The sequence below is a fragment of the Martes martes genome (genome assembly GCF_963455335.1).
Source record: "Martes martes genome assembly, chromosome: 9".
NCBI classification, from domain to species: domain Eukaryota; kingdom Metazoa; phylum Chordata; class Mammalia; order Carnivora; family Mustelidae; genus Martes; species Martes martes.
Window position 1 is genome coordinate 29126485 of NC_137896.1, and position 26781 is coordinate 29153265.

A 26781-nucleotide genomic window follows, 5' to 3' on the forward strand; every position below is an offset into this window, starting at 1 on the left:
CGAGTGCGCTGACCCCTCCACCCACACGTCCATTGGGCGGTGCCGCCATCACTCTCGCCTCAGCAACACCGCCTTCCCCGCGGCCAAGCCCGGATCCCCTCCCCCGCCACTCTCCGCCCCGCCCCTCCCTGTCCTGGGAGCCTTTCATTGGAAGGAGGCGCTGTCGATCCGCCTCGAGTGAGGGAGACGATTGGATGCGAGGCCTTCGGGCCGCCCCCAGACCATTTGGATTGGTTTGCTGAGCACTGGCGCAACGGAAGAGGCGGCCGGCGGAGGGTGCGCTTCTGCTTGGGTTGGACTGCCGCGGAGGAGGCGACTAGGGACCCGGCGCTGGGGGGCTGGCTCGGGCGGCAGCGGTGGCTGCTGCGGATGGGAGCTGGCCGGCTCGGCGTGCCCATGGAACGCCACGGCAGAGCGGCCGACACCTCCTCCTCGTCGGCGGGGGAGCCGGCGCCCGAAGGGCCTGATGGGCGGCGGCGGGAGCTGCTGCGGCGCCGGGCGAGCAGCGCCTCGGAGCCCCCCGTCGGGGCCTCGGCTTCGGCGGAGGGCGTCAGACGAAGCCGGCCCGGCTCCTACAGCGGTGCCCCCTCGGTCTCCCGCCAGCGCGTCGAAAGCCTTAGGAAGAAGCGGCAGCGTAAGTGCCCGGCGGGTCGTCCTCGCGGCTCGCCCTGCCCCCTTCCGGCCCGGCCGCCGTTTTTCCCGCGCGCTCGCGCGGGGACAGTGCCCTCGCACGGTGGTCCCAGGTTGGTGCATGGGCTGGCAGCCGACTGGAGGCCTCGGGTCCAAGCTCTGGGGATCGGGGTTCGGCCCCCGCCCAGCCCTCTCGCGCAGTGGACCGCGCTTCCCGGTTGTGGGATTGGAGGGTCTTTACCCAGGGCCCTTTCTCCCTCTTTTTTTTTTTTTTTTTTTTTGCTCCTTGGGTATTTCTTTGCCCGCGAGTCACGTGATTTTATCTTCGAGAAGGCTTCTTTTGACTCTCTTTCTTCCACCGCCTCCCCTCCCCCTAAATCCTCCGAATCGCCAGTGTCTGCCTGTCTTGGGTTTCCAGAGAGCTGTCCAAGACGTCAGATCCCTTTAATCTGAAGATTTCGGGCTTCCTGGGAAATGGTTAACGGGCCCTTGAGTTGCTCCAGGCCTAAAATTGGATTCCGTGCTCAGTGCACTTAAGCTTTGGCTGCTTTTCTTCCCGTGAGAATTCGGGTCATCTCTCACCCAGATATCTCTTCTGTTCTCTTTGCATCTGTTTGCTGATACGATTCAGCACTAGCATTCTGGGCATGAAGGCTTTTTCTTTTGAGGGAATCTCGCCTTGGCAGTTGCACTTGCTTTTTCCGGGGAATCGGTTTCTCCATTTTATTATCAGTCTTCTTTTTCTGCGTGATAACCTAGTACAGATCCCCCCCCCCCCCTTTTTTTTAACAGGTCTTCAGTTCAGGTCCTCTGGCAGCCATTGTTACTGTTGAAAGTATCCGCTGTCTTAATACTCTGATAAGAGCTTTATCATATAGTGACACTTTACATGTGGTTTGATTCCCGCGCCCCTCCCCCCGCCCCCGCGCTAAATTTCTCTTTCAGGAAGTCAGCTTGTTTTAAGATTATTTATTTATTTATTTGAAGAGGGGGCACAAGTAGGCAGAGTGGCAGGCAGAGGAAGAGGGAGAAGCAGGCTCCCCACTGAGTGGGGAGTCTGATGCGGGGCTTGATCCCAGGACTCCTGGGATCATGAGCGGAAGGCAGTCACTTAACCAACTGAGCCACCCAGCCGCCCCAGTCAGCTTGTTTTAAATGCAGATTATGAGAGTGAGGGAAAGTGGCAGGGTGAGTGTGAGGTCTTTTCTGGATGCCTTAGTCCACCTGGTTTGCTTTACCTTTATCTTCTGTGATTTGGATGATTAAATATTAAATGTAGCCCTTTTTCGCTGTGAAAAGTTTGGGAGTCTCAGTTATTTTGTCTTTTTCTATCTTCTTGAAAGAAATTTGAAGACCAGGTTAACTGCTCTCAACCTATACCATTTCTAGAGCCAGTTAACTTGGTTTGTATTTTATTTGAGAAGCATCTGATTTTTAAGCATTGCACAATGTTCCTTACTGGTTTTGTACTACATCGTTACAGATGGATGTAAATTCCAGGGATTCAGCAAATAAGAATCCCAGCCATGTAGCCAACTGTTTTTAGACCATTGACCATAAGGATCTAAATAAGTATTGTATTTTGGGTGTTTGCAAAGGTCAGGCACTCTTCTTAAAATTTTTAGGCATTCTTCTGAGAGCTTTAATAGCTTCTTAGTACTCATAACTGAGGTAGGTGATAGTATTCCATTTTACAGATGAGAAAACTGGGGCACATTTGCCTTGTGTAAAATGGCTTGTGAGTGGTGGAATAGAAGTGTAAATTCAGGAAGTCCAGCTTCATACATCCTCTTAACCACTATGCTTTATTGAATTGTTTATTTTCAGTTAGTTGTTTCTTCATTGCTGTGAGTTCAAGCATTATATCCATCTTTTGTGTTCAAGGCTTACTTGAGGTGAAAATTTCTAGCTCCTGTGGAAGTACTTCCAAATATTGAGCATAGAAATAACCTTGGGAGTTAAATGCAGATTCCTGGGGTCCATCTCTATTTGTTTGAATCAGAATTTGGAGAGGGTTCTAAGAAGTTGCATTTTAAAACTCATATCATCTAGGTACAGGTGGCTTAGAGACAGCTCTGGAAAACTCTGGTTTAAACTGTCTTGGGTGCTAGGGGTGGCATGTAAGGTGGTTTTGAGATGTCTTTGAAGGAACTAAGACCATTATTCGTGTTGTAGGGCTTACTTTTTTATTTTTATATTTGGTGCTTGTTATGGTCTGCTTTACTGCTTTCTCTGATAAATCATGAAAAGCCATCTCAGGTAATGAGACCTGCCAAAGAAATAAACAAGGTATTGTTCTTTCTTCCATTTATTTTTTCTTTTATTGTCCAGTGGTGCTCTGGGTTCGATGGAGAGAGAGCCTGTTGATTGCTGAACCCTTCAAGAATGGTTTTAAGTTTGAGAGAATTCAGTGAAGACTAAATTTCTGTATTTATCTTTGGGGAAGTTGGCTATAGGGTAGTGCAGCCTTTCTTTTAAGGTTAGCCTGCCTCCTTCTGATGTCCTTATACTACTGTCTAAAGGAGACTAGTCGTCATTTGAAACAAGAAGGAGCTACTCAGTTTATTTTAGGAATTCTTGTGGTCCTGATTATAATCTTGTTCTGCTACACATGTTCTCTAGAGCAGTGCGATTCTCAAACCTGTTCTCATCCCAGACTTATATAGGCATTAGGGATGAGGTTAGGCATGTCTGTGTTTAAGAAGTTCTTCAGAAGTTTTAGATTAGATGGAGTATGTCTCACAGGACTAAGAAATACCAAGTAAAGATTGATCTAAAATGATGGAAACAAAGATGCTAATGATGGTTATGTACTGCTTACTTGTGTTAGATCTTGTGCCAAATATTTTATAAACATAACATTTAAGTCTCCCAACTATCCTGTGTAGTAGGTTTTTGTTTTTTGTTTTTTTAAATCCTTAGTTTCCAGATGAGGAAGCAATGTCAGTGAAATTTGTCCTTTGTTCAAGGGTATATAGTGAGTTAATAACAGAGCTGTCTTTTTGTTTTTTTTTAAGGCTTTATTTATTTATTTGACAGATGACAAGTAGGCAGAGAGGCAGGCAGAGAAAGAGGGGGAAGCAGGCTTCTCGCTGAGCAGAGAGCCCAACGTGGGGCTTGATCCCAGGAACCTGAGACCATGACCTGACCTGAAGGCAGAGGCTTAACCCACTGAGCCACCCAGGTGCCCCAACAGAGCTGTCTTTTGATTCTAGATGTCTGACTTTAGACCTAGTGTTCTTGACTTTCCCCATTTTTGAGTGAGGGAAGTTATGTGCAGTGTAACCTAGAGCAGTGGTTCTCATATGGAATCACTCAGAAGCCTAAAAAAAAAACCCCTTCAGGTCTGCAAAAGGGTCTAAGAAATGCTTATGTTTAATTTTAAAAATTTCATTGAAGCTCAGTTAAATACAGCAAAATGTCCAATTTGACAAATGTATACAGGCATGTAACAAGAGAACATGCATTTCAATCAAGAGTCCCAGATGTATAGCAGAAGTGTAGGAAGTGTGGGAACTTGGGATGACAGTGTCCCAGGGGTGGGGGGGGGGCAAGCTGGATCTTTGAAGGTGACTCTCAAGCATGGTGTAGCATGCCAGCGAAGTCTTGGGACATGCTGCTTTTGGATTCATACCATTCATGGAGTATCTATCCTTAACCGCCATTGATCTGGAAAATAAAGCTTTTGTTTATAGCTTGACAATACTAGCCTGGCAAGTGGATTGCTTTTCCTCGGCTTTTGGGGAGCATCGGTATTGGCAGGACGGAATTGGTGCTGGGGCCCTGGGAGATTGTCCCTTATTATGTTCAGTGTTTCATCTTCAGCTGGGGAGTTAGGGAAGGCTGCATGTTAGGAGCTCAGGAAAAAAGATTTTTGTTTTCTTGTAGCCTACTTTTGAGAGACAGAATGGGAGAGGATGCTTTTTAACCTCTTTATCAACTTTAAATCTAAATGAAATCAAAGTAATCATACATCATTTTGGATGTATAGCATGTGCAGCATTAAGCAGGACCTAAAAATAGTCCAATTATGTAGCTGTGTAAAATGGTACAGTATGTTATTTTAGGGGCTATATGTGTGAATCATGTGTTTAGGTAATATGATTGTTCATTGTTGGCATCCCCGCCCTCTTTTTATCTAGGGGTACCCTAGGTAAGAAGTGATGAATGCTTTAAAAATTTTTTTTGCTTAAACACATGTTAAAAGGAGAGAGAATGAATACAATAGACTTGTAGGCTATTAGAGAGGACCTTATTAGGCAGAAAAGAATAGTTATTTGAATGGTCGTTTAAAAGACCAGTGATGTTTTTTGGGCTTACATTTATAACCTAGTGAGCATTTTTCAGGTTCATGTCGTTGAGGTATCTTTAACTTCAGGCACTGTTCTTTCTCAGTTTATTGTGTTGTTCCTCAGTTTATGTCAGCAAGACTGACTAGCTTGTGAAAACCCCTTTTCTAAATAATGTCTTAAAGTTTGCTTTCTGAAAGTGGGAGCCATCTTTAGTTTTTAGTAGTTTACTAGGTTTCATGTGTTTATAGTTCCTGAACATAGAGTTTATTATTGAGTCTGCTGGTTTGATAATATATAATATTTTTTAAGAATTAGGGAAGGTGGCCTAATTTAACTTAGTCTCCAAGTTAAAACTATTTTAAATAAGAATAATTATTATTAAAGTATGTCTTTTAAGGTGAGGCCAAGGATTGCTGCCTACACCAGCCTAGAGGTTTGGGTTTGCAATTCTTTTTTTTTTTTTTTTTAGATTTTATTTATTTATTTGACAGACAGAGATCACAAGTAGGCAGAGAGGCAGGAGGAAGCAGGCTCCCTGCTGAGCAGAGAGCCCGATGCGGGGCTCGATCCCAGGACCCTGGGATCATGACCTGAGCCGAAAGCAGAGGCTTTAACCCACTGAGCCACCCAGGCGCCCTGGGTTTGCAATTCTTAACTAGATGTGATCTGGTAAAGATGTCGTTCATAATGGTGGAAAATTGAGCACACTTTTATAAACCGTTTATTTCCTGTTGGAAAGCATTTCAGTTGTTGAAACTCATTATGAGACAGACATGGTGCTGCAGATGTTTTTACATAAATAACCTGTGAGGGAGCGTTTAAATTCTTTCTGGAAGCGTGTCCTAAGGCAAGTATGAATTGTCTAGACTGAGTACCTTGAGGCCTTAATATCAGGAAATAGGCTAAGGGTTGCAAACCCACTAAAATATCTGTGAAAATTAATGGAATGACTCATGAATTAGAAGTGATAAATAGGTGTTCTGTTGGTGAGATATAAAGACTGATGGTATAGCAAAAGTTCATTTTTCCATGACTTTTCCCAGCAGAAGCACAGTGTTCTGAACAAGGATTGGAAAACTTATTCCAGTTTTCATTTTATTAGGGTGTCTGGGGCAGTCTTGTAGTCAGTGATAGGAATCTAAACCTCTTTGGACAGGGTGAATATTTAGAAATAACAGAATTCTGTGGCCTGATGCAGTTCTCTCAGCCATTATCAAAGAGCATGTGTCTAATGAACCTCCCATGCTTCTCAGTGTTTCTCTGTTCTTGGACATGTAAATGGTTCAATGAGTAGTACACAGAAAATCCTGAAGCCATTAGAGGTTATAATAAACATATGAACTGAGCTTTGCTTAAGACTCCTTATTTTTCTTTATATATTGTTGATCTTCCTGTTTTTTGTTTTTGTTTTTTTTTTTTTAATTCATGTGAGACAGCATGAGCAGGGGAGAGAGGGAGAGGGAGAAGCAGACTCCCTGCTGAGCAGTGAGCCCTGATGCAGGGCTGGATCCCAGGACCCGGCGGAGATCATGACCAGAGCCGAAGGCAGGTGTCCAACCATGTGAGCCACCTAGGTGCCTCCTTCCTGATTATTTAAAATATTATTTTTAGTAAACTGCTTTTTAACTTTATTTTCATGTTAACTCAAGAATATGTGTTCTGTGCTCTTAGGTTTGTATAGATACTTGTGGAAAGAGGCTTGTTGAAGGTTTTAGGAAGTCCGGATTTGAGTCCCACCTCTGCCTTTTCTTGACTGGGACCTTGGGCCCTTTTGCACTTCTGTTTTCTTCTTGTTGTTTTGTTTTTTTGAAGGGGTGGGTAAGGAGGGGCAGAGGGAGAGAGAGAATCTTTTTTTTTTTTTTTTTTAAGATTTTATTTATTTGACAGAGAGAGAGCTCACAAGTAGGCAGAGAGGAAGGCAGAGAAAGAGGAGGAAACAGGCTCCCCCGAGCAGAGAGTCCGACGCGGGGCTCAATCCCAGGACCCTGAGACCATGACCTGAGCCGAAGGCAGCGGCTTAACCCACTGAGCCACCCAGGCACCCCGAGAGAGAGAATCTTAAATGCAGAGCTGGACATGGGGCTCAGTCCCGGCACCCCAAAATCATGACCTGAACCAAATCAAGAGTTGGTCACCTAACTGACTGAGCCACCCAGGCACCCCTACACTTCTATCTCTTAATCAGTGAAGTGGGATGATTATAGTATTTGCCTTATATGGTTGTTGCAAGCATTAAATAAGCTTATACAGTCAAGTGCCTAATATAGTGCTTGGCTGTTAACAGATGATCATTTAAAATATAATAGCGATATATTAATGCTTTGGTTTTTTAATCTAAGGAAATGGGAGTAAAGCTTAATTTAAAGCTTAATTTAAGGACTAATCTTCCATTGGTCTTAGATGTCCACACCTTCAGATTCCAGTATTGTTGATGTGATATGTTTGTTGATGGCGTGCTGTGTCTCTGCTAAATGCGATGGTGGTGGTGATGGTTAAAGGAATGGTGCTGCAGATAGGAAAATAGGAATCAAATCTCCTTGCTTCCATCATATCCAGTGCTGTTGTGTGCTTGGGCGAAGAAACTTTTCCTGTAGATGCCAGGGACAGACTTTGCATGACTTGTGCCAGGTTGGTTTAGGCCTGTCACTGGCAGTGGCATTTTTGTAGGTGTAAAAAAAGTTCAGCACTATCCCTGGGACCAAGGTGGAATGGCTGCTGGGGAGTCAACCACAGTGTTCTCTTTAGAACTGCATTGACATTGTTAGATTAACTTGGGGAGAATTGACATTTTAGTAATATTCAATATTTTCTTCTGGAACAGGATAATCCTCTTTCACTGCTATGATTTTCAGTATACTATTTTAATAGTGATAGTACATACTTAGTATTATGATTTATTTCTAAGTATTATTATATGTGACATTTTCCATGTCATTTTCTTGTTGGGTTTTTCTTATATAGGAACAGCTATTGGTATTTATGTTTTTTTAATCCATGTACTTAAAATTTATTTTATTATTTTATTTTAATTGAGTCTCTTAATTTTTATATTTTTGGAATATATTGAGGTAATTTCTAATGTGAAAACCATCTTTTGCATTACTGAGAAGAATCTTTGTTGACCATTGTGTGTTACTCTTAGTGCATAAGTGGATTCTGTTGTTTAATAATTTAATGCATTTTATTGTGAGATACTTCTTTCTAGTTTTGATATGAGGTTAGAATAACTTGGGAATCTTTTTAGATTTTTTTCTGTACACTAGAAGCTCTTAGAGGTTTGGCCGGAAACTATTAGGGACTCATACTTTCTTGTTCTTGTTTGGGTGGTAGATCTTTGATACATTTTAAAAATTTTCCAGTGCTTTTGATTTGTGATTTTAATCTTATTTTGAGCCATTTTTTATATTCCATTTTTATTGCTAATTTTCTGTTTAGTGTACTTTTTAAAACATTTTTTTATTGGAGAGAGAGGAAAAACACAAAAGGGGGGAAGGGGCAGGGAGAGAGGGAGCTGAGCAGGGAGCCTGATGTGGGGCTTGGTCCCAGGACCCTGAGATCATGACCTGAACTGAAGGCAGATGCTTCACCAACTGAACCACTCAGGTGTCCCTGTTTAGTGTACATTTTAAATATTAAAATTGTATTTTGTCCATTTGTACAAAATAGTATGCTTGTACAGTCTCTGGTTATATACTTAAAGACTTATTTGAGAGAAAGAGGGCTGGAGTGAGTGCTATGAGTGGGGGGCTTGAGAGGGCAGAGACAGAGGGAGAGGAGGAGAGACAGGGAGAGAAGTGGACTCACCACTGTGTGCAGAGCCCAACAGGGGGCTCAGTCTTATGACCCTGAAATCATGACCTGAGCTGAAATCAAGAGTTGGTCTCAGCTCTGAGCCACCCAGGTGCCCCATGACTATATACTCATTTTCTTTACCTTTCTCCTTCCTTCCTTCCTTCCTAGGAAAAGTTGCATCTAGATATACTTAACAGAAATTTGTTTGTTTTAATGACTTTTTGAAAGCTTGATTTTCATTCATCAGCTCTCCTGTGGCTTTGCTCTTGATGATGTTCTTCTAATTTCATTTACATCTTGCTTTTATTTTTAATAATGCCCTTCTGCTTCGGGTGCTTGGTTGGTGTAGTCGGTTGAGTGCTCTACTCTTGGTTTCAGCTTGTGTCCTGATCTCAGGGTCATGAGATTGAGCCCTGTGTTGGGCTCTGTGTTCAGCATGGAGTCTGCTTGAGATTCTCTCTCCCTCTCCCTTTTCCCACTCATGCGTGAGCTTGTTCTCTAACACTGTCTTAAATAAATAAATAAATCTTAAAAAAAAATTCCCTTCTGCTTATTTTGGGTCTGTTTTATTCCTTATCTAGCATTTCATTGTATGTGACATTCGCTTTTATTGGGTTTCTTCTTTTTTTAATCCATTCGATAAACATTTAAGGCTAGAAATTTCCTTTTGGATGCCACCTTGGGTATATCCTATTGATTTTGATACATACTGTTCTTATTGTCATTTGTTTAAAAGTTTGTTTTGATTTCCTCTTTAATTTCAGAGTTAAAAGAAGTTAAAAGAATTTCAGAGTTAAAAGAAATCTCTTCCAGGTGGAGAGATTTACTTCTTTGTGTTTGTTGGATTAATATATAATATTGAAGTATTGTGGAAAGTGAATGTTCTTTGGAATTTGAGGTCCTTTAAGTTTGTGCTGTTAGCTTTTTGTATGGTTTATGGGTGTTTGAAAAGAAAATATATATTTTTTTGATACAAAGTTATTTATGTTTCATAGATCCACCTTATTAGTTTGATAGTCAGATCCTCTCTATACCTTTATTTTGTGTGTGTATGTGTGTGTGTGTACAAATTTCTGTGTCATTCTCAAGTTATCATGTAGATTTATCAATTTCTTCTTTTTAGTATTTTTGATGCATTTGTTAGGATCCTGTCAATTCTACTTCTTTTATGTACATGATATAATTTCATTTTGTTCTCTTTTAATGCTTTTTGTTCACTTGATTTCTTTTTAGTGTGCATGTATTATATTTACTTTCTGTTAACATTTGCTTAATACAGCGGAGTAGCATTGTTCAGGCATCATTTTGGTTATCCAAATTCAAGTATATAAATGTTAGAAGTCAGTTGAATAAATGGTGCCAGTGATTCTACCCAACAAATTGGTCAGTGAATATATAATTGCAAGTGAGTATAGGATGGGAGTGGTGAATCCTATTTCCTTAGTAGATTGCTGTTTGGAGGGGCACATCTCATGTGAGTATTAAATGCAGTGCTGGTCTTGAAACATAAGGTTTGACTTGAACTATACCATGGTTCCTAAATATAAGTCACCTGGTATATCAATCTCCAGTGAGGTGCTTAATATTTTGATATGGACACTTTTGTTTTTAAAAGTTTTTAGGGGCACCTGGGTGGCTCAGTGGGTTAAAGCCTCTGCCTTCGGCTCCGGTCATGATCTCAGGGTCCTGGGATCGAGCCCCGCATCGGGCTCTCTGCTCAGTGGGGAGCCTGCTTCCTCCTCCTCTCTCTGCCTACTTGTGATCTCTGTCTGTCAAATAAATAAATAAATCTTTAAAAAAATAAATAAAAATAAAAGTTTTTATTTATCTATTTGACAGAGAGAGGGAGAGAGCGCAAGAGAGGAAATGCAAGCGAGGGAGTGGGAGAGGGAGAAGCACTTTTGATTGAATGCTCTTTTTCATCTTAAAGCACAATGGGACTCTGTTGTGGGTGTTTTGCCATTTATTTACCTTCAATCTACTTGTTATCTTTTTTTTTTTTAACTTTAATAGAAATTTTATTAGTGTTTTTTTTTTTAACCATAATTACAAACTCTGCCTGATGTCTTTTAGAGTTTAAATGAGAGAATAATTCTTTTTTTTTTTTTTTAGGTTTTATTTATTTATTTGACAGACAGAGACCACAGGTAGGCAGAGAGGCAGGCAGAGAGAGAGTGGGTGAAGCAGGCTCCCTGCTGAGCAGAGAGCGTGACGCGGGGCTCGTTCCCAGGACGCTGGGATCATGACCTGAGCCGAAGGCAGAGGCTCAACCCACTGAGCCACCCAGGCGCCCCGAAATGAGAGAATATTTCTAGTACACGAGACCCATTTGGTTAATGCATAGTATAAAATATTAACAAATTTAAAAAAAATTTTATTATTTTTATAAATTAACATAATATAATATTTGTTTCAGGGTTACACGTATGTGATTCATCAGTCTTACACAATTCACAGCACTCACCATAGCACATACCCTCCCCAGTGTCCGTAACCCAGCCACCCCATCCCTCCCCCACCCCCCAGCAACCCTTAGTTTGTTTCCTGAGATTGAGTCTCTTAGGTTTGTCTCCCTCCTGATCCCATCTTGTGTCATTTTATCCCTCCCTACCTGCCATGACCCCCCGGCCCTGCCTCTCAAGTTCCTCATATCAGAGAGATCATATGGTAATTGTCTTTCTTTTAGTGACTTATTTTGCTTAGCATATTACCCTCTAGTTCCATCCATGTTGCAAATGGCAAGATTTTTTTTAATGGCTGCATAGTATTCTAGTGTGTGTGTGTGTGTGTGTGTGTGTGTATATAAAACATCTTCTTTATCCATTAATCTGCTCATGGACATCTAGGTTCTTTCTGTAGTTTGGCTATGGTATAGGTTCTTTCTATAGTTTGGCTATCGTGGACATTGCTGCTATAAACATTTGGGTCCACATGCCCCTTTGGATCACTACGTTTGTATCTTTAGGGTAAATACCCAGTAGTATGATTGCTGGTTCGTAGAGTAGCTCTATTTTCAACTTTTTGAGGGAGCTCCTTACTGTTTTTCAGAGTGGCTGTGCCAGCTTGCATTCCTACCATCAATGTAGGAGGGTTCGCTTTTCTCTGCATCCTCAAAAACATCCCTCAGCATCAGAGAAATACAAATCAAAACCACAGTGAGGTACCATCTCACACCAGTCAGAATGGCTAATATTAACAAGGCAGGAAATGACAGATGTTGAGCAGTTTTTCATGTGTTTGTTGGCCATCTAGATGTCTTCTTTGCAGAAATGTCTGTTCATGTCTTTTGTCCATTTCTTGATTGGATTATTTGTTCTTTGGGTGTTGAGTTTGATAAGTTCTTTATAGATTTTGGATACTAACCCTTTATCTGATATGTCATTTGCAGTTATCTTCTATTATGTCAGTTGTCTTTTGGTTTCATTGACTGTTTCCATTGCTGTGCAAAAGCTTTTGATTTTGATCAAGTCCCAATAGTTCATTTTTGCCCTTGCTTCCCTTGCCTTTGGTGATGTTTCTAGGAAGAAGTTGCTGCAGCTGAGGTCGAGGAGGTGGCTGCCTGTGTTCTTCTCAAGGATTTTGATGGATTCCTGTTTTACATTGAGGTTGTTCATCCATTTGGAGTCTATTTTTGTGTGTGGTGTAAGGAAATGGTCCAGTTTCATTCTTCTGCATGTGGCTGTCCAATTTTCCCAGCACCATTTGTTGAAGAGACTTTTTTCCATTGGACATTCTTTCCTGCTTTGTTGAAGATTAGTTGACCATAGAGTTGAGCGTCCATATTTGGGCTCTCTGTTCTGTTCCATTGATCTATGTATCTGTTTTTGTGCCAGTACCATACTGTCTTGATGATGACAGCTTTGTAATAGAGCTTGAAGTCTGGAATTGTGATGCCACCAACTTTGGCTTTCTTTTTCAACATTCCTCTGGCTATTTGAGGTCTTTTCTGGTTCCATATAAATTTTAGGATTATTTGTTCCATTTCTTTTATTTTGATAGGGATTGCATTAAATGTGTAGATTGCTTTAGGTAGCAGACATTTTCACAGTATTTTTTTTTCAAGATTTTATTTATTTATTTGACAGAGAGAGAGAGATCACAAGTAGCCAGAGAGGCAGGCGGTGGGGGAAGCAGGCTCCCTGCTGAGCAGAGAGCTCGATGCAGAGATTGAACCCAGGACCCTGAGACTATGACCTGAGCTGAAGTCAGAGGCTTAACCCACTGAGCCACCTGGGCACCCCAGATTTTCATATTTGTTCTTCCAATCCATGAGCATGGAACGTTTTTCCATTTCTTTGTGTCTTCCCCAGTTTCTTTCATGAGTACTTTATAGTTTCCTGAGTATAGATTCTTTGCCTCTTTGGTTAGGTTTATTCCTAGATATTCCTAGGTTTTGGGTGCAATTGTAAATGGAATCAACTCCTTAATTTCTCTTTCTTCTGTCTTGCTGTTGGTGTATAGAAATGCAACTAATTTCTGTGCATTGATTTTATATCCTGACACTTTACTGAATTCCTCTATGAGGTCTAGAAGTTTTGGAATGGAGTCTTTTTGGGTTTTCCACATAAAGTATCATACCGTCTTTGGAGTGAGAGTTTGACTTATTCTGTGCTGATTCAGATGCCTTTTATTTCTTTTTGTTGTCTTACTGCTGAGGCTAGTACTATGTTGAGTAGTAGTTGTGATAGTGGACAGCCCTCCCATGTTCCTGACCTTAGGGGAAAGCGCTCAGTTTTTCCCCATTGAGAATGATATTTGCTGTGGGTTTTTCATAGATGGCATTGATGATATTGAGGTATGTACCCTGTATCCTTACACTGTGAAGTTTTGGTCAAGAAAGGAAGTTGTACTTTGTCAAATGCTTTTTCAGCATCTATTGAGAGTATCATGTGGTTCTTGTTCTTTCTTTTATTAATGTATTGTATCACATTGATTTGTGGATGTTGAACCAGCCTTGCAGCCCACTTGGTCGTAGTGAATAACCCTTTTAATGTACTGTTGGATCCTATTGACTAGTATTTTGGTGAGAATTTCTGCATCCATGTTCATCAAGGATATTGGTCTGTAATTCTCCTTTTTGATGGGGTCTTTGTCATCTTTGTCTGGTTTTGGGATCAAGGTAATACTGGCCTCATAAAAGGAGTTTGGAAATTTTCCTTCCATTTCTGTTTTTTGGAATAGTTTCAGGAGAACAGGTATTAATTCTTCCTTAAATGTTTGGTAGAATTTCCCTGGGAAGCCATCTGGCCCTGGGCTCTTGTTTATTGGGAGATTTTTGATGACTACTTCAATCTCCTTACTGGTTATGGGTCTTTTGAGGTTTTCTGTTTCAGTTTTGGTAGTTTATATGTCTCCAGGAATGCATCTATTTCTTCCAGATTGTCAAATTTGCTGGCGTATAGTTGCTCATGATATGTTCTTATAATTGTTTGTATTTCTTTGGTGTTGGTTGTGATCTCTCCTCATTCATTCATGATTTTATTAATTTGGGTCTTTTTTCTTTTTGATAAGTTTGGACAGGTCAGTCTTACTAGTTCTTTCAAAAAACCAGCTCCTATTTTCATTGATTTGTTCTGCTGTTCTTTTGGTTTCTATTTCATTGATTTCTACTCTGGTCTCTATTTAGTATTTCTCTTCTTTTGTTGGGGTTAGGCTTTCTTTGCTGTTCTTTCTCCAGCTCCTTTAGGTGTAGGTTTAGGTTGTGTACTTGAGACCTTTCTTGTTTCTTGAGAAAGGCTTGTATTGCTGTATACCTTCCTCTCAGGACCACCTTCGCTGTGTCCCAAAGATTTTTTCATTCTTTAGTAGGATGCTCTTTAGCCTCCATGTATTTGAGTTCTTTCCAACTTTCTTCTTGTGGTTCAGTTCTAGTTTCAAAGCATTATGGTCTGAAAATATGCAGGGAATGATCCCAGTCTTTTGGTACTGGTTGAGACCTGATTTGTGACCCTGGCTGTGATCTATTCTGGAGAATGTTCCATGTGCACTAGAGAAGAATGTATATTCTGTTGCTTTAGGATGGAGTGTTCTAAATATATCTGTTATGTCCATCTAGTCCAGTGTGTCATTTAAAGCCTTTATTTCCTTGTTGATCTTTTGCGTAGATGATCTGTCCATTTCAGTGAGGGGACTGTTAAAGTCCCCTACTGTTACTGTATTATTGTTGATGTGTTTCTTTGATTTTGTTATTAATTGGTTTATATAATTGACTGCTTCCATGTTAGGGGCATAGATATTTAAAATTGCTAGATCTTCTTGTTGGACAGAACCTTTAAGTATGATATAGTGTCCTTCTTCATCTCTTATTATAGTCTTTGACTTAAAATCTAATTTATCTGATAGAAGGATTGCCACCCAAACTTTCTTTTCTTTTCTTTCCTTTTTTTTTTTTTTTAAGATTTTATTTATTCGACAGAGACACAGTGAGAGAGGGAACACAAGCAGAGCGGGTAAGAGAGGGAGAAGCAGGCCTCCCGCCAAGAAGGGAGCCCGATGCAGGATCCGATCCCAGGAGCCTGGGATCATGGCCTGAGCCAAGCTTTCTTTTGATGTCCATTAGCATGGTAAATTGTTTTCCACCCCCTCACTTTAAATCTGGAGGTGTCTTTGGGTCTAAAATGAATTTATTGCAGACAGCATATTGATGGGTCTGTTTTTTTATTCATTCTGATAACCTGTGTCTATTGATTGGGGTATTTAGCCCAGTTACATTCAGTTGAAAGATATGAATTTAGTGCCATTGTATTGCCTGTAAGGTGATTATTACTGTATATTGTCTCTGTTCCTTTCTGGTCTGTTACTTTTAGACTCTATCCTTGCTTAGAGGACCCTTTTCAAAATTTCCTTTCGACTGGTTTGGTGTTTGCAAATTCTCTTAGTTTTTGTTTGTTCTGGAAGCTTTTTATCTCTCCTTCTATTTTCAGTGACAGCCTAGCTGGATATGTATTCTTTGCTGCATATTTTTCTTGTTTAGTGCTCTGAATATGTCATGCCAGCCCTTTCTGGCCTGCCAGGTCTCTGTGGATAGGTCTGCTGCCAGTCTAGTATTTCTGCCGTTGTATGTTACAGACCTCTTGTCCCGAGCTGCTTTTGGGATTTCCTCTTTGTCACTGAGACTTGTTAAGTTCTACTATTAGATGATGGGGTGTGGACCTATTTTTATTGATTTTGAGGGGGATTCTCTATGCCTCCTAGATTTTGATGTTTGTTCCCTTCACCAAATTAGGGAAATTCTGAGCTGTAATTTGCTCCAATATAAAGTAGTAAAGTGTAATTTGGAGCAAATTACAATATAAAGTATATTGGAGCAAATTACAGCAGAGAATTTCCCTAATTCTCTTCTTCTGGGATCCCAACTTACATTGTTTTGTCTTATGGTATCATTTATCTCTCAAATTCTCCCCTCGTGGTCCAGTAGTTGTTTGTTTTTCTTTTTCTCAACTTCTTTATTTTCCATCATTTGGTGTTCTATATCACTGATTCTCTCTTCTGCCTCATTTATCCTAGCAATAAGAACCTCCATTTTTGATTGCACCTCCTTAATAGCTTTTTTGATTTCAACTTTTTTGGATTTTATTTCTTTTATTTCTCCAGAAAGGGGTTCTGTAGTATCTTCCATGCTTTTTTCGAACCCAGCTAACACCTTGAGAATCGTCATTCTGAACTCTAGTTCTGACATACTGCCAATGTCCATATTGATTAGGCCCCTAGCCATCAGTACTTCCTCCTGTTCTTTTTTTGTGGTGAGTTTTTCTGCCTTTTCATTTTATCCAGATAAGAATAAATGCGTGAGAGAACAAAATATTAGAAGGGTAGCAGTGACCCCAGAAAGGTATACACTAGCCAAATCAGAAGAGACCTGAAACTGGGGGGAGAAGAAAGGAGGAAAAAAGGAAAAAATATATATATATACACATACAGACACACACACATATTAGACTGATGAATAGAACAGAGCCACACACTTGATTTTGGGTGTATTTTGGTCTGTTAGAAGAAACTACCTCCGAAATTTTTAAAGAAAAATAAAAAATATATATATATACACACACACACAAGAAAAAGGGTAAACATGATGGAATGGAATGTGACTGTAAAGGTGAAAATTTTAAAAAAATTCTAAAAAAGAAATTGATAAGAAGTTGGTTGAAAAAAGAAGGGAAAAAAAGAGGAAAGTATGTGATCAAGCTGGAGATTAGAATAAAGCCATGTGCTAGATTTAGGGTATGTTTTGATCTATTAGAAGAAACTGTATCCCAAAATTTTAAAGAAAGAAAAACCTGTATGTATACAAAAAAATAAGGTTAAATACAATGAAGGGATAGAATATGACTATAAAAATGAAAATGAAAAAAACATTTTTATTTTCTATTTTTATTTATTCATTTATTTTTAATTTATTTATTTGACAGACAAAGATCACAAGTAGGCAGAGGGGGGGGGGGAGCAGGCCTCCCGCCAAGCAGAGAGCCCAGTTCGGGGCTAGATCCCGGGACCCTGGGATCATGACCCGAACAAAAGCAGAGGCTTTAACCCACTGAGCCACCCAGGCGCCCCTGAAAAAGGATTTTCAAAAAAAGATTTTATTTATTTATTTGACAGAGACAGCAAGAGAGGGAACACAAGTAGAGGGAGTGGGAGAGGGAGAAGCAGGCTCCCCACTAAGCATGGAGCCCGATACGGGGCTAAATCCCAGGACTCTGGGATCATGATCCTAGCTGAAGGCAGATGCTTAATGACTAAGCCACCCAGGTGCCCCTGAAAAAAGATTTTTTTTTTTTTTGAAAAAAGATTTTTAAGAAGGTACCGATGAGATAAAATAGTTAAAAAAGAAAGAGGAAATTTTTAAAAAGTAGAATAAGAAAAAAGTAAAGTTTATAAAATTTAACTTTGAAAGACTAAAGAGTCATGGGGAAAAAGTCATGAATTCTGTGTGTTGCTTTCCCCTAGCTCTGGAGTTCTGCAGTTATCATTAATCAGTGAACTTGGTCTTCGCTGGATGTCCTTGCTAATCTTCTGGGGGAGGGGTCTGTTGCGGTGATTCTGAAATGTCTTTGCCTGAGGTGGAATTGCACCGCCCTTGCCAGGGGCTGGGCTAAGCAATCTGCTCCGGTTCACTCTCTGGAACTTTTGTTCCTAAATGCTTTCCGTAGGGCTCTGGAGGCTGGGAATGAAGATGGCGGCCTCCCATTCGCCCACCAGGAGGAGCCAAGAGCTCGGGGCCCCACTCCTCAGTGTGCCCTCAGAGAAAAGTGGTCAATCCCTCCCATCTCTCTGGTCTCCGGTCGCACTCTGAGCTCACCCAGCCTGTGACCAAGCATGTCTGTCTCTCGTGCACAGCCCCATTTGGAGTCTCCAAACCCAGCACATTCCTGCAGTGCGCTCCCGCGCCGCTCCTCCCGGAGGAGGAAGGAGGGAGTCTCTGGATCTGCCACCTGTGGGGTCCCTGCTCAAAGAGCAGTGGTCCAGCTGTTCCTTGGATCATGGTTTAAGGTAACTGGGAGCTGAGAGTCCCCTCCTTGGCTCCATCTCTGTAGTCGGCTTCCTGGCTCCAATACCTGGGAGCTCTGCCACAGTCGCACCCCGGGTCTTTCTGTGACCCCACGGATCCTGAGACCACAGTTTCCTGTGAGGACTTCACCCCCCGCTTAGCCTCTAAGAGTGATGTCCCTCAGTGGAGCAGACTTCTAAAAGTTCCAATTTTGTTCTCCTCTGTTCTACCGTTTGCCTGGAGCCGGCCCCTCCCCCCCATGACTGTGTTCCTGTATGTCGCCTCAGATTCACTTCTCCACTGGTTCTGCCTTCCAAAAGTGGTCTCTTTTCTGTTCATAGATTTGCTGCTCTTCTCTTCGATCGTCTGCTGAGTTTGTAGGTATTCAGAATGGTTTGTTAACTATCCAGCTGAACTCCTGGGACCTGATGATAGGTCTCCTACTCCTCTGCCAACTTGCTCCTCCCCCAGTCTACTTGTTATCTTAAATGTATCTTTTTATATAAGCATATAATCAAATTTCCTCTTTAGTCTACAAGGGAAATTTGACTGATTTGTGATTACTGATACTTTTGTGTTAATTTTTTTTTTTTAAGATTTTATTTATTTGACAGAGAGAGATCAGAAGTAGGCAGAGAGGCAGAGAGAGAGAGAGAGGAGGAAGCAGGCTCCCTGCTGAGCGGAGAGCCCGATGCGGGACTCGATCCCAGGATCCTGAGATCATGACCTGAGCCGAAGGCAGAGGCTTAACACACTGAGCCACCCAGGCACCCACTTTTGTATTAATTTTTAAAAAGATTTTATTTATTTATTTGAGAGAGAAAAAGAGCATGAGGGGGTACAGCAGAGGGAGAACAGATTCCCTGGTGAGCTGGGATCCTGATGCCGAGTTGGGAGCTGGAGGTGGGGCTTGATCCCAGGGCCCAGAGATCATGACATGAGCTGAAGGCAGACACTTAACTGACTGAGCCAGCTAGGCACCCCCATTCCTATTTTTTTGTTTTGTACTTGCCATATTTTTTTCTTTGTTTTTGAACTGATTTTTTTCCATAGTTTGAAGGTCATATGTTCGTTGTCCGCCCCCGCCCCCCCCCCCCCCTTCTGGAGTTACTTGTAAATTTTGATGGGTTTAAACCATCACTTCATTCTTCTTCTTTAGAATTAATCAGGACATGTATGGTCTTTCCCCCATCAAGACAGAACTGCAGTTTGCTTCACTTCCCTTTCCTTTCTCTTCCCTCTTCAACTTCCTGTGTTGAAATCATGTATTTTAATTCCGGATGGCTGATTTTTTGAAAGTCACATGTATTGCTGCTTCCTTTGCTTATCATTTCTTAAAGCTCATACCTTCTTGGATGCTTTTTAAATTATATTGGAATGCACTTACTAATTATTTCAGAGAAGGTTTTTAGGTACTGAAGACTGAGTTCTTTCATGTGTGAACACTTCGTTTGCATTCTTTCTTGAAAGCTGATTTGGCTGGGTATGTTTCAAAATCGTTTTTCTTATGACTTTGAAGCCAGTGGTTCCATTGTCTTTTAGCATCTATGTCGCTGATGAAAAATCTGATTCCACATTTATGTGATTTATGTATCTTTGTAGGAATTCAGTTTTTTTCCTTTGGAAAATTTTTAAAATTAATATATGATGTATTATTTGCCCCAGGGGTACAGGTCTGTGAATCGACAGGCTAACACAATTCACAGCACTCACCACACCCTCCCCAATTTCCATAACCCAACCACCCTATCCCCCCGCCCACCCAAGCAACCCTCACTTTGTTTTGTGAGATTAAGAGTCTCTTATGGTTTGTCTCCCTCCCGATCCCATCTTGTTTCATTTTTTCCTTCCTTACTCTCCAAACCCCCCACTTTGCCTCTCAACTTCCTCATATCAAGGAGATCATATGGAAATTTGTTTTTTAGTGTTCAGTTAGCCAGCATATAGTCCATCATTAGTTTTTGATGATAGTGTTCAGCGATTCATTAGTTGTATATAACATCCAGTGCCCATCACCACACATGCCCTCCTTAATACCCATCATCTGGTTACCCTCCCCCACCTTCCTCCCACCTTCTGTAACCCTAAGTTTGGTTCAAGGGTCCAGAGTCTCTCATGGTTTGTCTCCCTCTCTGATTTCATCCCATTCAGTTTTCCCTCCCTTAACCTATGGTCCTCTTGTGCATTCTTTGTGTTTCACATATGAGTAAAACCATCTGATAATTGTCTTTCTCTGCTTGACTTATTTAATCCCTTCCAGTTCCAACTATGTCAATGCAGTCTTTAGAAGTTTTTAGATTTCTTGACATTTACTTAAAAAAAAATTTTTTTTTAAGGATTTATTGAATTTTTTTTGAGAGAGCAAAAGAATGAGCTGGGGAGGGGTGGAGGGAGAGGGATAGGTAGACTCCCTGTTGAGTGGGGACCCCGACATGGGGCTCAATCCCAGATGCCCGAGATCATGACCTGAGCTGAAGGCAGCCACTTAGCCAACTCTGCCACCCAGGCGCCTTGGATTTCTTGAAATTTCAATAGCATATGTCCAAGCCTGCCCCTTTCTCCACTACTTGGTTCCACTTAACACTTAGTGAACCTGATGATTTACGTCTTTCCTCCCTTCCTCCTCCAGAAAATTTCTGGGACTCAGAGAAGGTAAATATTGGACTTCCTAGTTCTGTATATGTATATCTACCTTTCTTTCATACTTGAGAGGCATTTTGGGAGAATTTCTTACTTTTGTTTTCCATTTGTTTTTTCTGTGCCCATTTTGCTGTTAAATATATTGGTTGAGCTTTATTTTGGAAATGGACTTGTTCCTTTTTTTGTTTTATAAAACTCTTTGTTGAGGTATAATCCACACACAAGCAACTGCACCCATTTAAAGTGTACACTTCCATGCATTTTGACAGATACATACACCCATGAAGCTTTCTCCTCACCTCCAGCAATCAAGATTTGGGTTACTACAGAAAGTTTCGTCCTTCCCCTGTATAGTTCTTCCTTCCCCTCCTCTCCCAGCCTACGATATATATACTTCCTATCAGATGCAGAAATGATTGCTTTGCATCTCCTAGGGTTTCATAGAAATGGAATCATATAGTTTGTAGCCTGTTGCGTGAGGATTCTTTTACTCAGCCTGTTTTTGGGATTCATCTTTTTGGTTTTAGAAGCTTCACACCCTCCCCCCCACCCCAGCGACTAAGAAATTAACATTGATACAGTTCACAGACTTTACTTAGATTTCACCAGTTTTACATAAACTCTTTTGTGTATGCATATTTAGTTCTGTATAATTCTGTCACATATATATTCTTGCAGTCACAACCACAGGTGGCAAATCATTTCTTAATTTCTGATTTTTTCCTTGTGGTAGCTTATTCATTTTTCATGGATGAGATCTCATTTTACCTCTGAGGATATTTATGATTATTTTTAAGTGTCTTGTTTGTTCCTACAACTCTTTCTTCAGATGTTTCTCATTTTTGTGGTATAGATTCCCTTTTGGTGATTCTTATTTGTAAAATGGGCATCTCTGTTTTAAGGATTGTTGTTCTGTCAGTGGATGTAGCGTCTCTTTGCCAGTCTCTCAGGATGGATTGTAGGGATATGTGGCCAGGTGTGGGAGCTCCTCATTTCTTTTGAGTGATAGTGGCTACTGGGGTGCCATCCTGAGTCTTTGGCTTAAGTGCCTGTGTTTAGTGAAGACTTTGCCTCTGGTGGGGGGGCCGGGAAGGGTGGAGGTGAGGAAATGGTTGGTCTCTCCAGTTGCACCAGATGACCCCACCAGATCACCCTTGACCCCCAGAGCCTGCTCCTGTTTCCCCAGGCAGCTAGCCCTCTGTACAGCACCCCTATGCTCCCCCAATGTTCATAGCTACTCCCAATTTTTACAGCATTCTTGTTTTGAGGGTTCTGAACAGTTACTGTCTCTGTCAACCTGGTTCTGCTGATCTTATCATTTCTGGTTTCCCAGAACTATTTTGGAAATTAATATATCAGTATACCTCTATCTTTAGTAATTTCTGTGATCTAAGCTGGGAGGGCAAGGTGTGCATGTCTGTGCAGTCCATCTTCATCTGATCTCCCAGAGCCATTTTTTGGGAAGGATTTGTTTGGGAACAGATATAACTCTGAAATGCCTATTGCATTAAAGTCCTTTGAATCCTTTTATTTTGGGGTGCCTTGGTGGCTCAGTTGTTAAACGTCTGCCTTCTGCTCAGGTCACTATCCTGGGATCCTGGAATTGAGCCCTGGATTGGGCTCCCTGCTCAGTGGGAAGCCTGCTTCTCCCTCTCCCACTCCCCTTGCTTATGTTCCCTCTCTCCCTGCCTCTCTGTCAAATAAATAAGTAAAACCTTAAAAAAAAAATTAAACCTTTTATTTTACATCAGGTTTTGAGGGACAAATTGACCACTGAAGGTTACATGTTACATGGGTTGGGAATTTCCTCCACCCCTAGTTTGCATAGTAAACTGGAGCTCTGAAAAAAAGTTTCAACATTTTTTCTTCTTTTTAAAAAATTAATTAATTAATTAATTAATCTTTAAAGATTTTATTTATTTGAGGGGCACCTGGGTGTCTCAGTTGGTTAAGCGGCTGCCTTCAAATCAAGTCATGATCCCAGGGTCCTGGGATCGAGCCCCATGTTGGGCTTCCTGCTCAGTGGAGAGTCTGGTTCTCCCTCTTCCTCTGCCTGCAGCTCTGCCTACTTGTGCTCTCTATCTCTCTATCAAATAAATAAATAAAATTTTAAAGAAAAGATTTTATTTACTGGAGAAAGCAGGAGAGAGTACACGCTCGGGGGAGGGGCGGAGGAAGTGGGAGAAGCAGACTCCCTGCTGTTGGGGCTCGATTCCAGGACTCTGGAATCAGGACCTGAGCTGAAGGCAGACACTTAACTGTGTGAGCCCCCAGGCATCCCTCAGCATTTCCTTTGTTTCTTTTTTTTTTTTTAAAGGTTTTATTTATTTGACAGAGAGAGAGAGCGCGCGGTGCGCGCGCACCCATCCACCCACCTACCCACGGAGAGGGAGAGGGAGAAAGTAGGCTACCCGTTGAGCAGGGAGCCGGATGCGGGACTTGATCCCAGGACTCTGAGATAACCTGAGCCAAAGGCAGATGCTTAACCAACTGAGCCACCCAGGCACCCCTCAGCATTTTTTAATTTAAGTCAAGGGGAAGGATGTAGATTTTCATTCTCAATCTTTTTTCTTTTTCTACCCCCCCGCCCCCTGAGTTGGGGGTCATGGGTAGTCACTTTGATGTTTTTTAATATTTCAAAGTGTAGTTTGGGCTTCCTGTACAAGAGGGTTGCGTTGGGTTGGCCCACTGTTCTGATTTTTTTTTCTTTAAGATTTCCAAATCAGAATCCTATTCCGCCCCCCCCCCAAGCCCCTTTTTGTATTTATAGTCCTTGGAAACCTCAAGGTATGAATAAGTTGCTAATCTAGTACATATATGTTTAGTTTTCAAGAAAACAGTTGTTCTGACTTTTTTTTTCCTTCTCCCTTTAGTTTTTCCATGGTTTGGCTTGGATATTGGTGGAACCTTGGTCAAGCTGGTTTATTTTGAACCCAAAGACATCACTGCTGAAGAAGAAGAGGAAGAGGTGGAAAGTCTTAAAAGCATTCGGAAGTACCTGACCTCCAATGTGGCATATGGGTCCACAGGTATTCGGGATGTGCACCTGGAGCTGAAGGACCTGACTCTGTGTGGACGCAAGGGCAATCTGCACTTCATACGCTTTCCCACTCACGACATGCCTGCTTTCATTCAGATGGGCAGAGATAAAAACTTCTCGAGTCTCCACACTGTCTTTTGTGCCACTGGAGGTGGAGCATACAAATTTGAGAAGGATTTTCTCACAGTATGTATTTTTTGGCTTATATACAATTTATGGTAATCTGATTTTTTAAAAAAAGACTTATTTAGTTGAGAGAGAGAGAGCAAATGGGTGTGTGAGTGTGTGCAGAGGAGGGGCAGAGGGAGAGGGAGAGAGAATCTTCAGGCAGACTCCCTGCTGAGCACAAAGCCTGACACAGGGCTGGATCCCACGACCCATGACCCGTGAGATCCTGACCCAAGCAGGAACCAAGAGTCGGGCGCTCAACCAGCGGAGCCACCCAGGTGCGCTGGTAATCTAATTGTTAAAAATAATACCAATAGCAAGTGGTGGAATCATTTCTGATAGAACTTGAATTTTCTTGAGTCCGATTAAGATTAGATAGATGTAAATGAGTGGTAGTCAGGAGTTAGCTGTCTAGAGATTGTTGTATCGTTTACTTTTTGCCCAGTTCAGATAAGTTGATAAGGATCAACCACCAAAAGCATGGCATTTTGTTGTTCTTCTAGTGTTGCAGAAATAGCAAAGCTGTGATAAGCAGACTGAAGAACTAGCTCTGAGGAACACGTTAAATTAAATCTTGAGTAGTGAGGGGCGTCTGGCTGGCTCAGTTGGAAGAACGTGCACCTCTTGAACTTGGGATTGTGAGTTTGAGCCCCATGTTGGATGTAGAGATTACTATTTAAAAAAATCCTCTTGAACAATGAGATTGAAAAATGATTTTGGGGAGCTTGGCTGGCTTGGTAGAACATGTGACTCTTGGTCTCAGAGTTGTGAATTCAAGCCCCATGTTGGGTGTGGAGCTTACTTTAAAAACAATAAAATAGGGCTCCTGGGTGGTTCAGTTGGATAAGCTTCTGCTTTTGGCTGAGGTCGTGATCCTGGGGTTTTGGGATTGAGCCCTGGGAGTTGGCCTCCCTGCTCAGCAGGGTCTGCTGCTTTTTATCCCTGCCCCCTGCTCATGTTCTTTCTCTGGCTATCTCTCTCAAATAAATAAATACATAAATAAATAAATCTTTAAAAAAATAATAAATTAAGAAAAATAATTTTTTAAAATGTCGTTTCATTTCTTCAAATGTCATTTCAAATGTTGTCTCCCGTCTCATCTACCACATAATTTCTCCTGTCCACTCAGTTGTTTCCTGGCAGGCTTACTATTTACAAACAACAAGAACTCTGGTCCCATGCAGTGGCTGTTCGGTTTTAGGGGTAGTTGGAAATGGTTATCAGTGGAGCCTCCTCTCCCCAAATGCCTTCTGATGCGTATTGTGCTGTGCTCTTGTTCCAGGAGTCTGAATCATATGTAACACTGGGGGAGTGCCAGTGGGTACCTGCTTTTATTTTCTTTTAGTGAACACTGCAAAGTCTTGAGGCTGGGTCCTTTGAGGTGGATGTCGGGGGGCGGTAGGTGGGAGAGAGGACAAGTGAGTTGGCCGAGACCTGGACCTTCAGGGTGCAGTATAGATTGAAAATATCTTCGTGACCATGTTTTTAATGCCACTAATGAGAGTGTTATTCTAGAGAACTGCTTTTTCTTTTGTCTTTCTACCTTTTTTTTCTCCACGTGTCATTGTTTGGTTTGTGAACTTACCCTCTTTTGTTGTCTTCTGTCTCCTGACTTTAATCATAATATAGAATTGACATGATTTTTTTTTTTTAACAAGTTTCTATATTCTTTCCTTGAATTTCTTTTGGTTGTTGGTTTTCAGTGGTTTGTCTTCCACCCGTGAGTAAAGGGGAAGTGTAGCTGGAGGAGAGACGGTCCCCTCCTTTGCGGAAGCTTCATAGTGGACTCTGGATCATAATTGATAGGTAATGGAGAAAATCTTTTTCTGGGACTCTGTAGAGATGCCCTTTGGAATATATTTGAAAATCACTCAGGTTGTTATTAGAGGTTCAGCATTGTGTGGTAATTTAAGGGGAGGGTACAGAGTGGATTTTGGACCACTGGAATTGGTTCTTAGGCTGTCGGGGTTTCTCATTGGTATGTACCAATGCTGTCCTTGAAAACTAGGAAAATGAAATGCCCGTCAAATGCTGTTTGTTATGCATTAGGGGTGACTAGTATTTAATAAACCACAGTGAAATATTTTTTAAAATATAGAGTTTACCCTGTTGCCTTTTAATTTTTTTTTTTTTTAAAGATTTTTACAAGCAGGGGGAGTGGGAGAGGGAGAAGCAGACTTCCTGCTGAGCAGGGAGCCTGATGAGGGGCTCAGTTCCAGGACCTCAGGACCTGAGCCAAAGGCAGACGCCTAATAACAGAGCCACTGAGGCACCCCTACCCTGTTGCCTTTTTAATGCAAATTTTTTAAAAATGCAGATCTTGGGGGCATGTACTGGGTTTGCTTGTTGGTGCAGCACCCACATTCTGTATACCTGGCATTAGTGAGGTTAGCTGTGCATTGAGTCCTCTTTCATTTAGAGGTGGGGATTTGATAGGAGCTAGCAGGACACTGCAGGATGACAGGAGTTAGAGGAAGGAGAAGGAAGAAATTCTAGGAAGAAAAAGGAGACCAGCTGATTGGGCCAGTGGAAAGTGATGAAAGTGATGGAAAGTTTGAAGTGGAAATGCTGGCACTTGAGATCACGTGTCAGGAAATTGGTTTTGAATTCGTGATTGCAGGGAGGGCACGAGCGGATCTACAGCAGGGACAGTGATGCATCCTCCAGGAGCTTGGTCTGAGGAGGAATTGCAGATCTTATATAGGGATGGTTTTCAGTGGTTTACCTGG

General features: G+C 41.6%; 1 protein-coding gene across 1 annotated transcript in view; it reads left to right on the top strand.

The window, feature by feature from the left end:
• Positions 1-258: 258 nt before the first annotated feature.
• Positions 259-26781, top strand: part of PANK2 (pantothenate kinase 2) — a 37250-nt gene continuing 10727 nt past the window's right edge. The window contains exons 1-2 of the mRNA XM_080814068.1: positions 259-634; positions 23718-24070. Coding sequence (XP_080670194.1) covers positions 370-634; positions 23718-24070 — 618 coding nt within the window. The 5' untranslated portion in view covers positions 259-369. The remainder of the gene's footprint in view (positions 635-23717; positions 24071-26781) is intronic.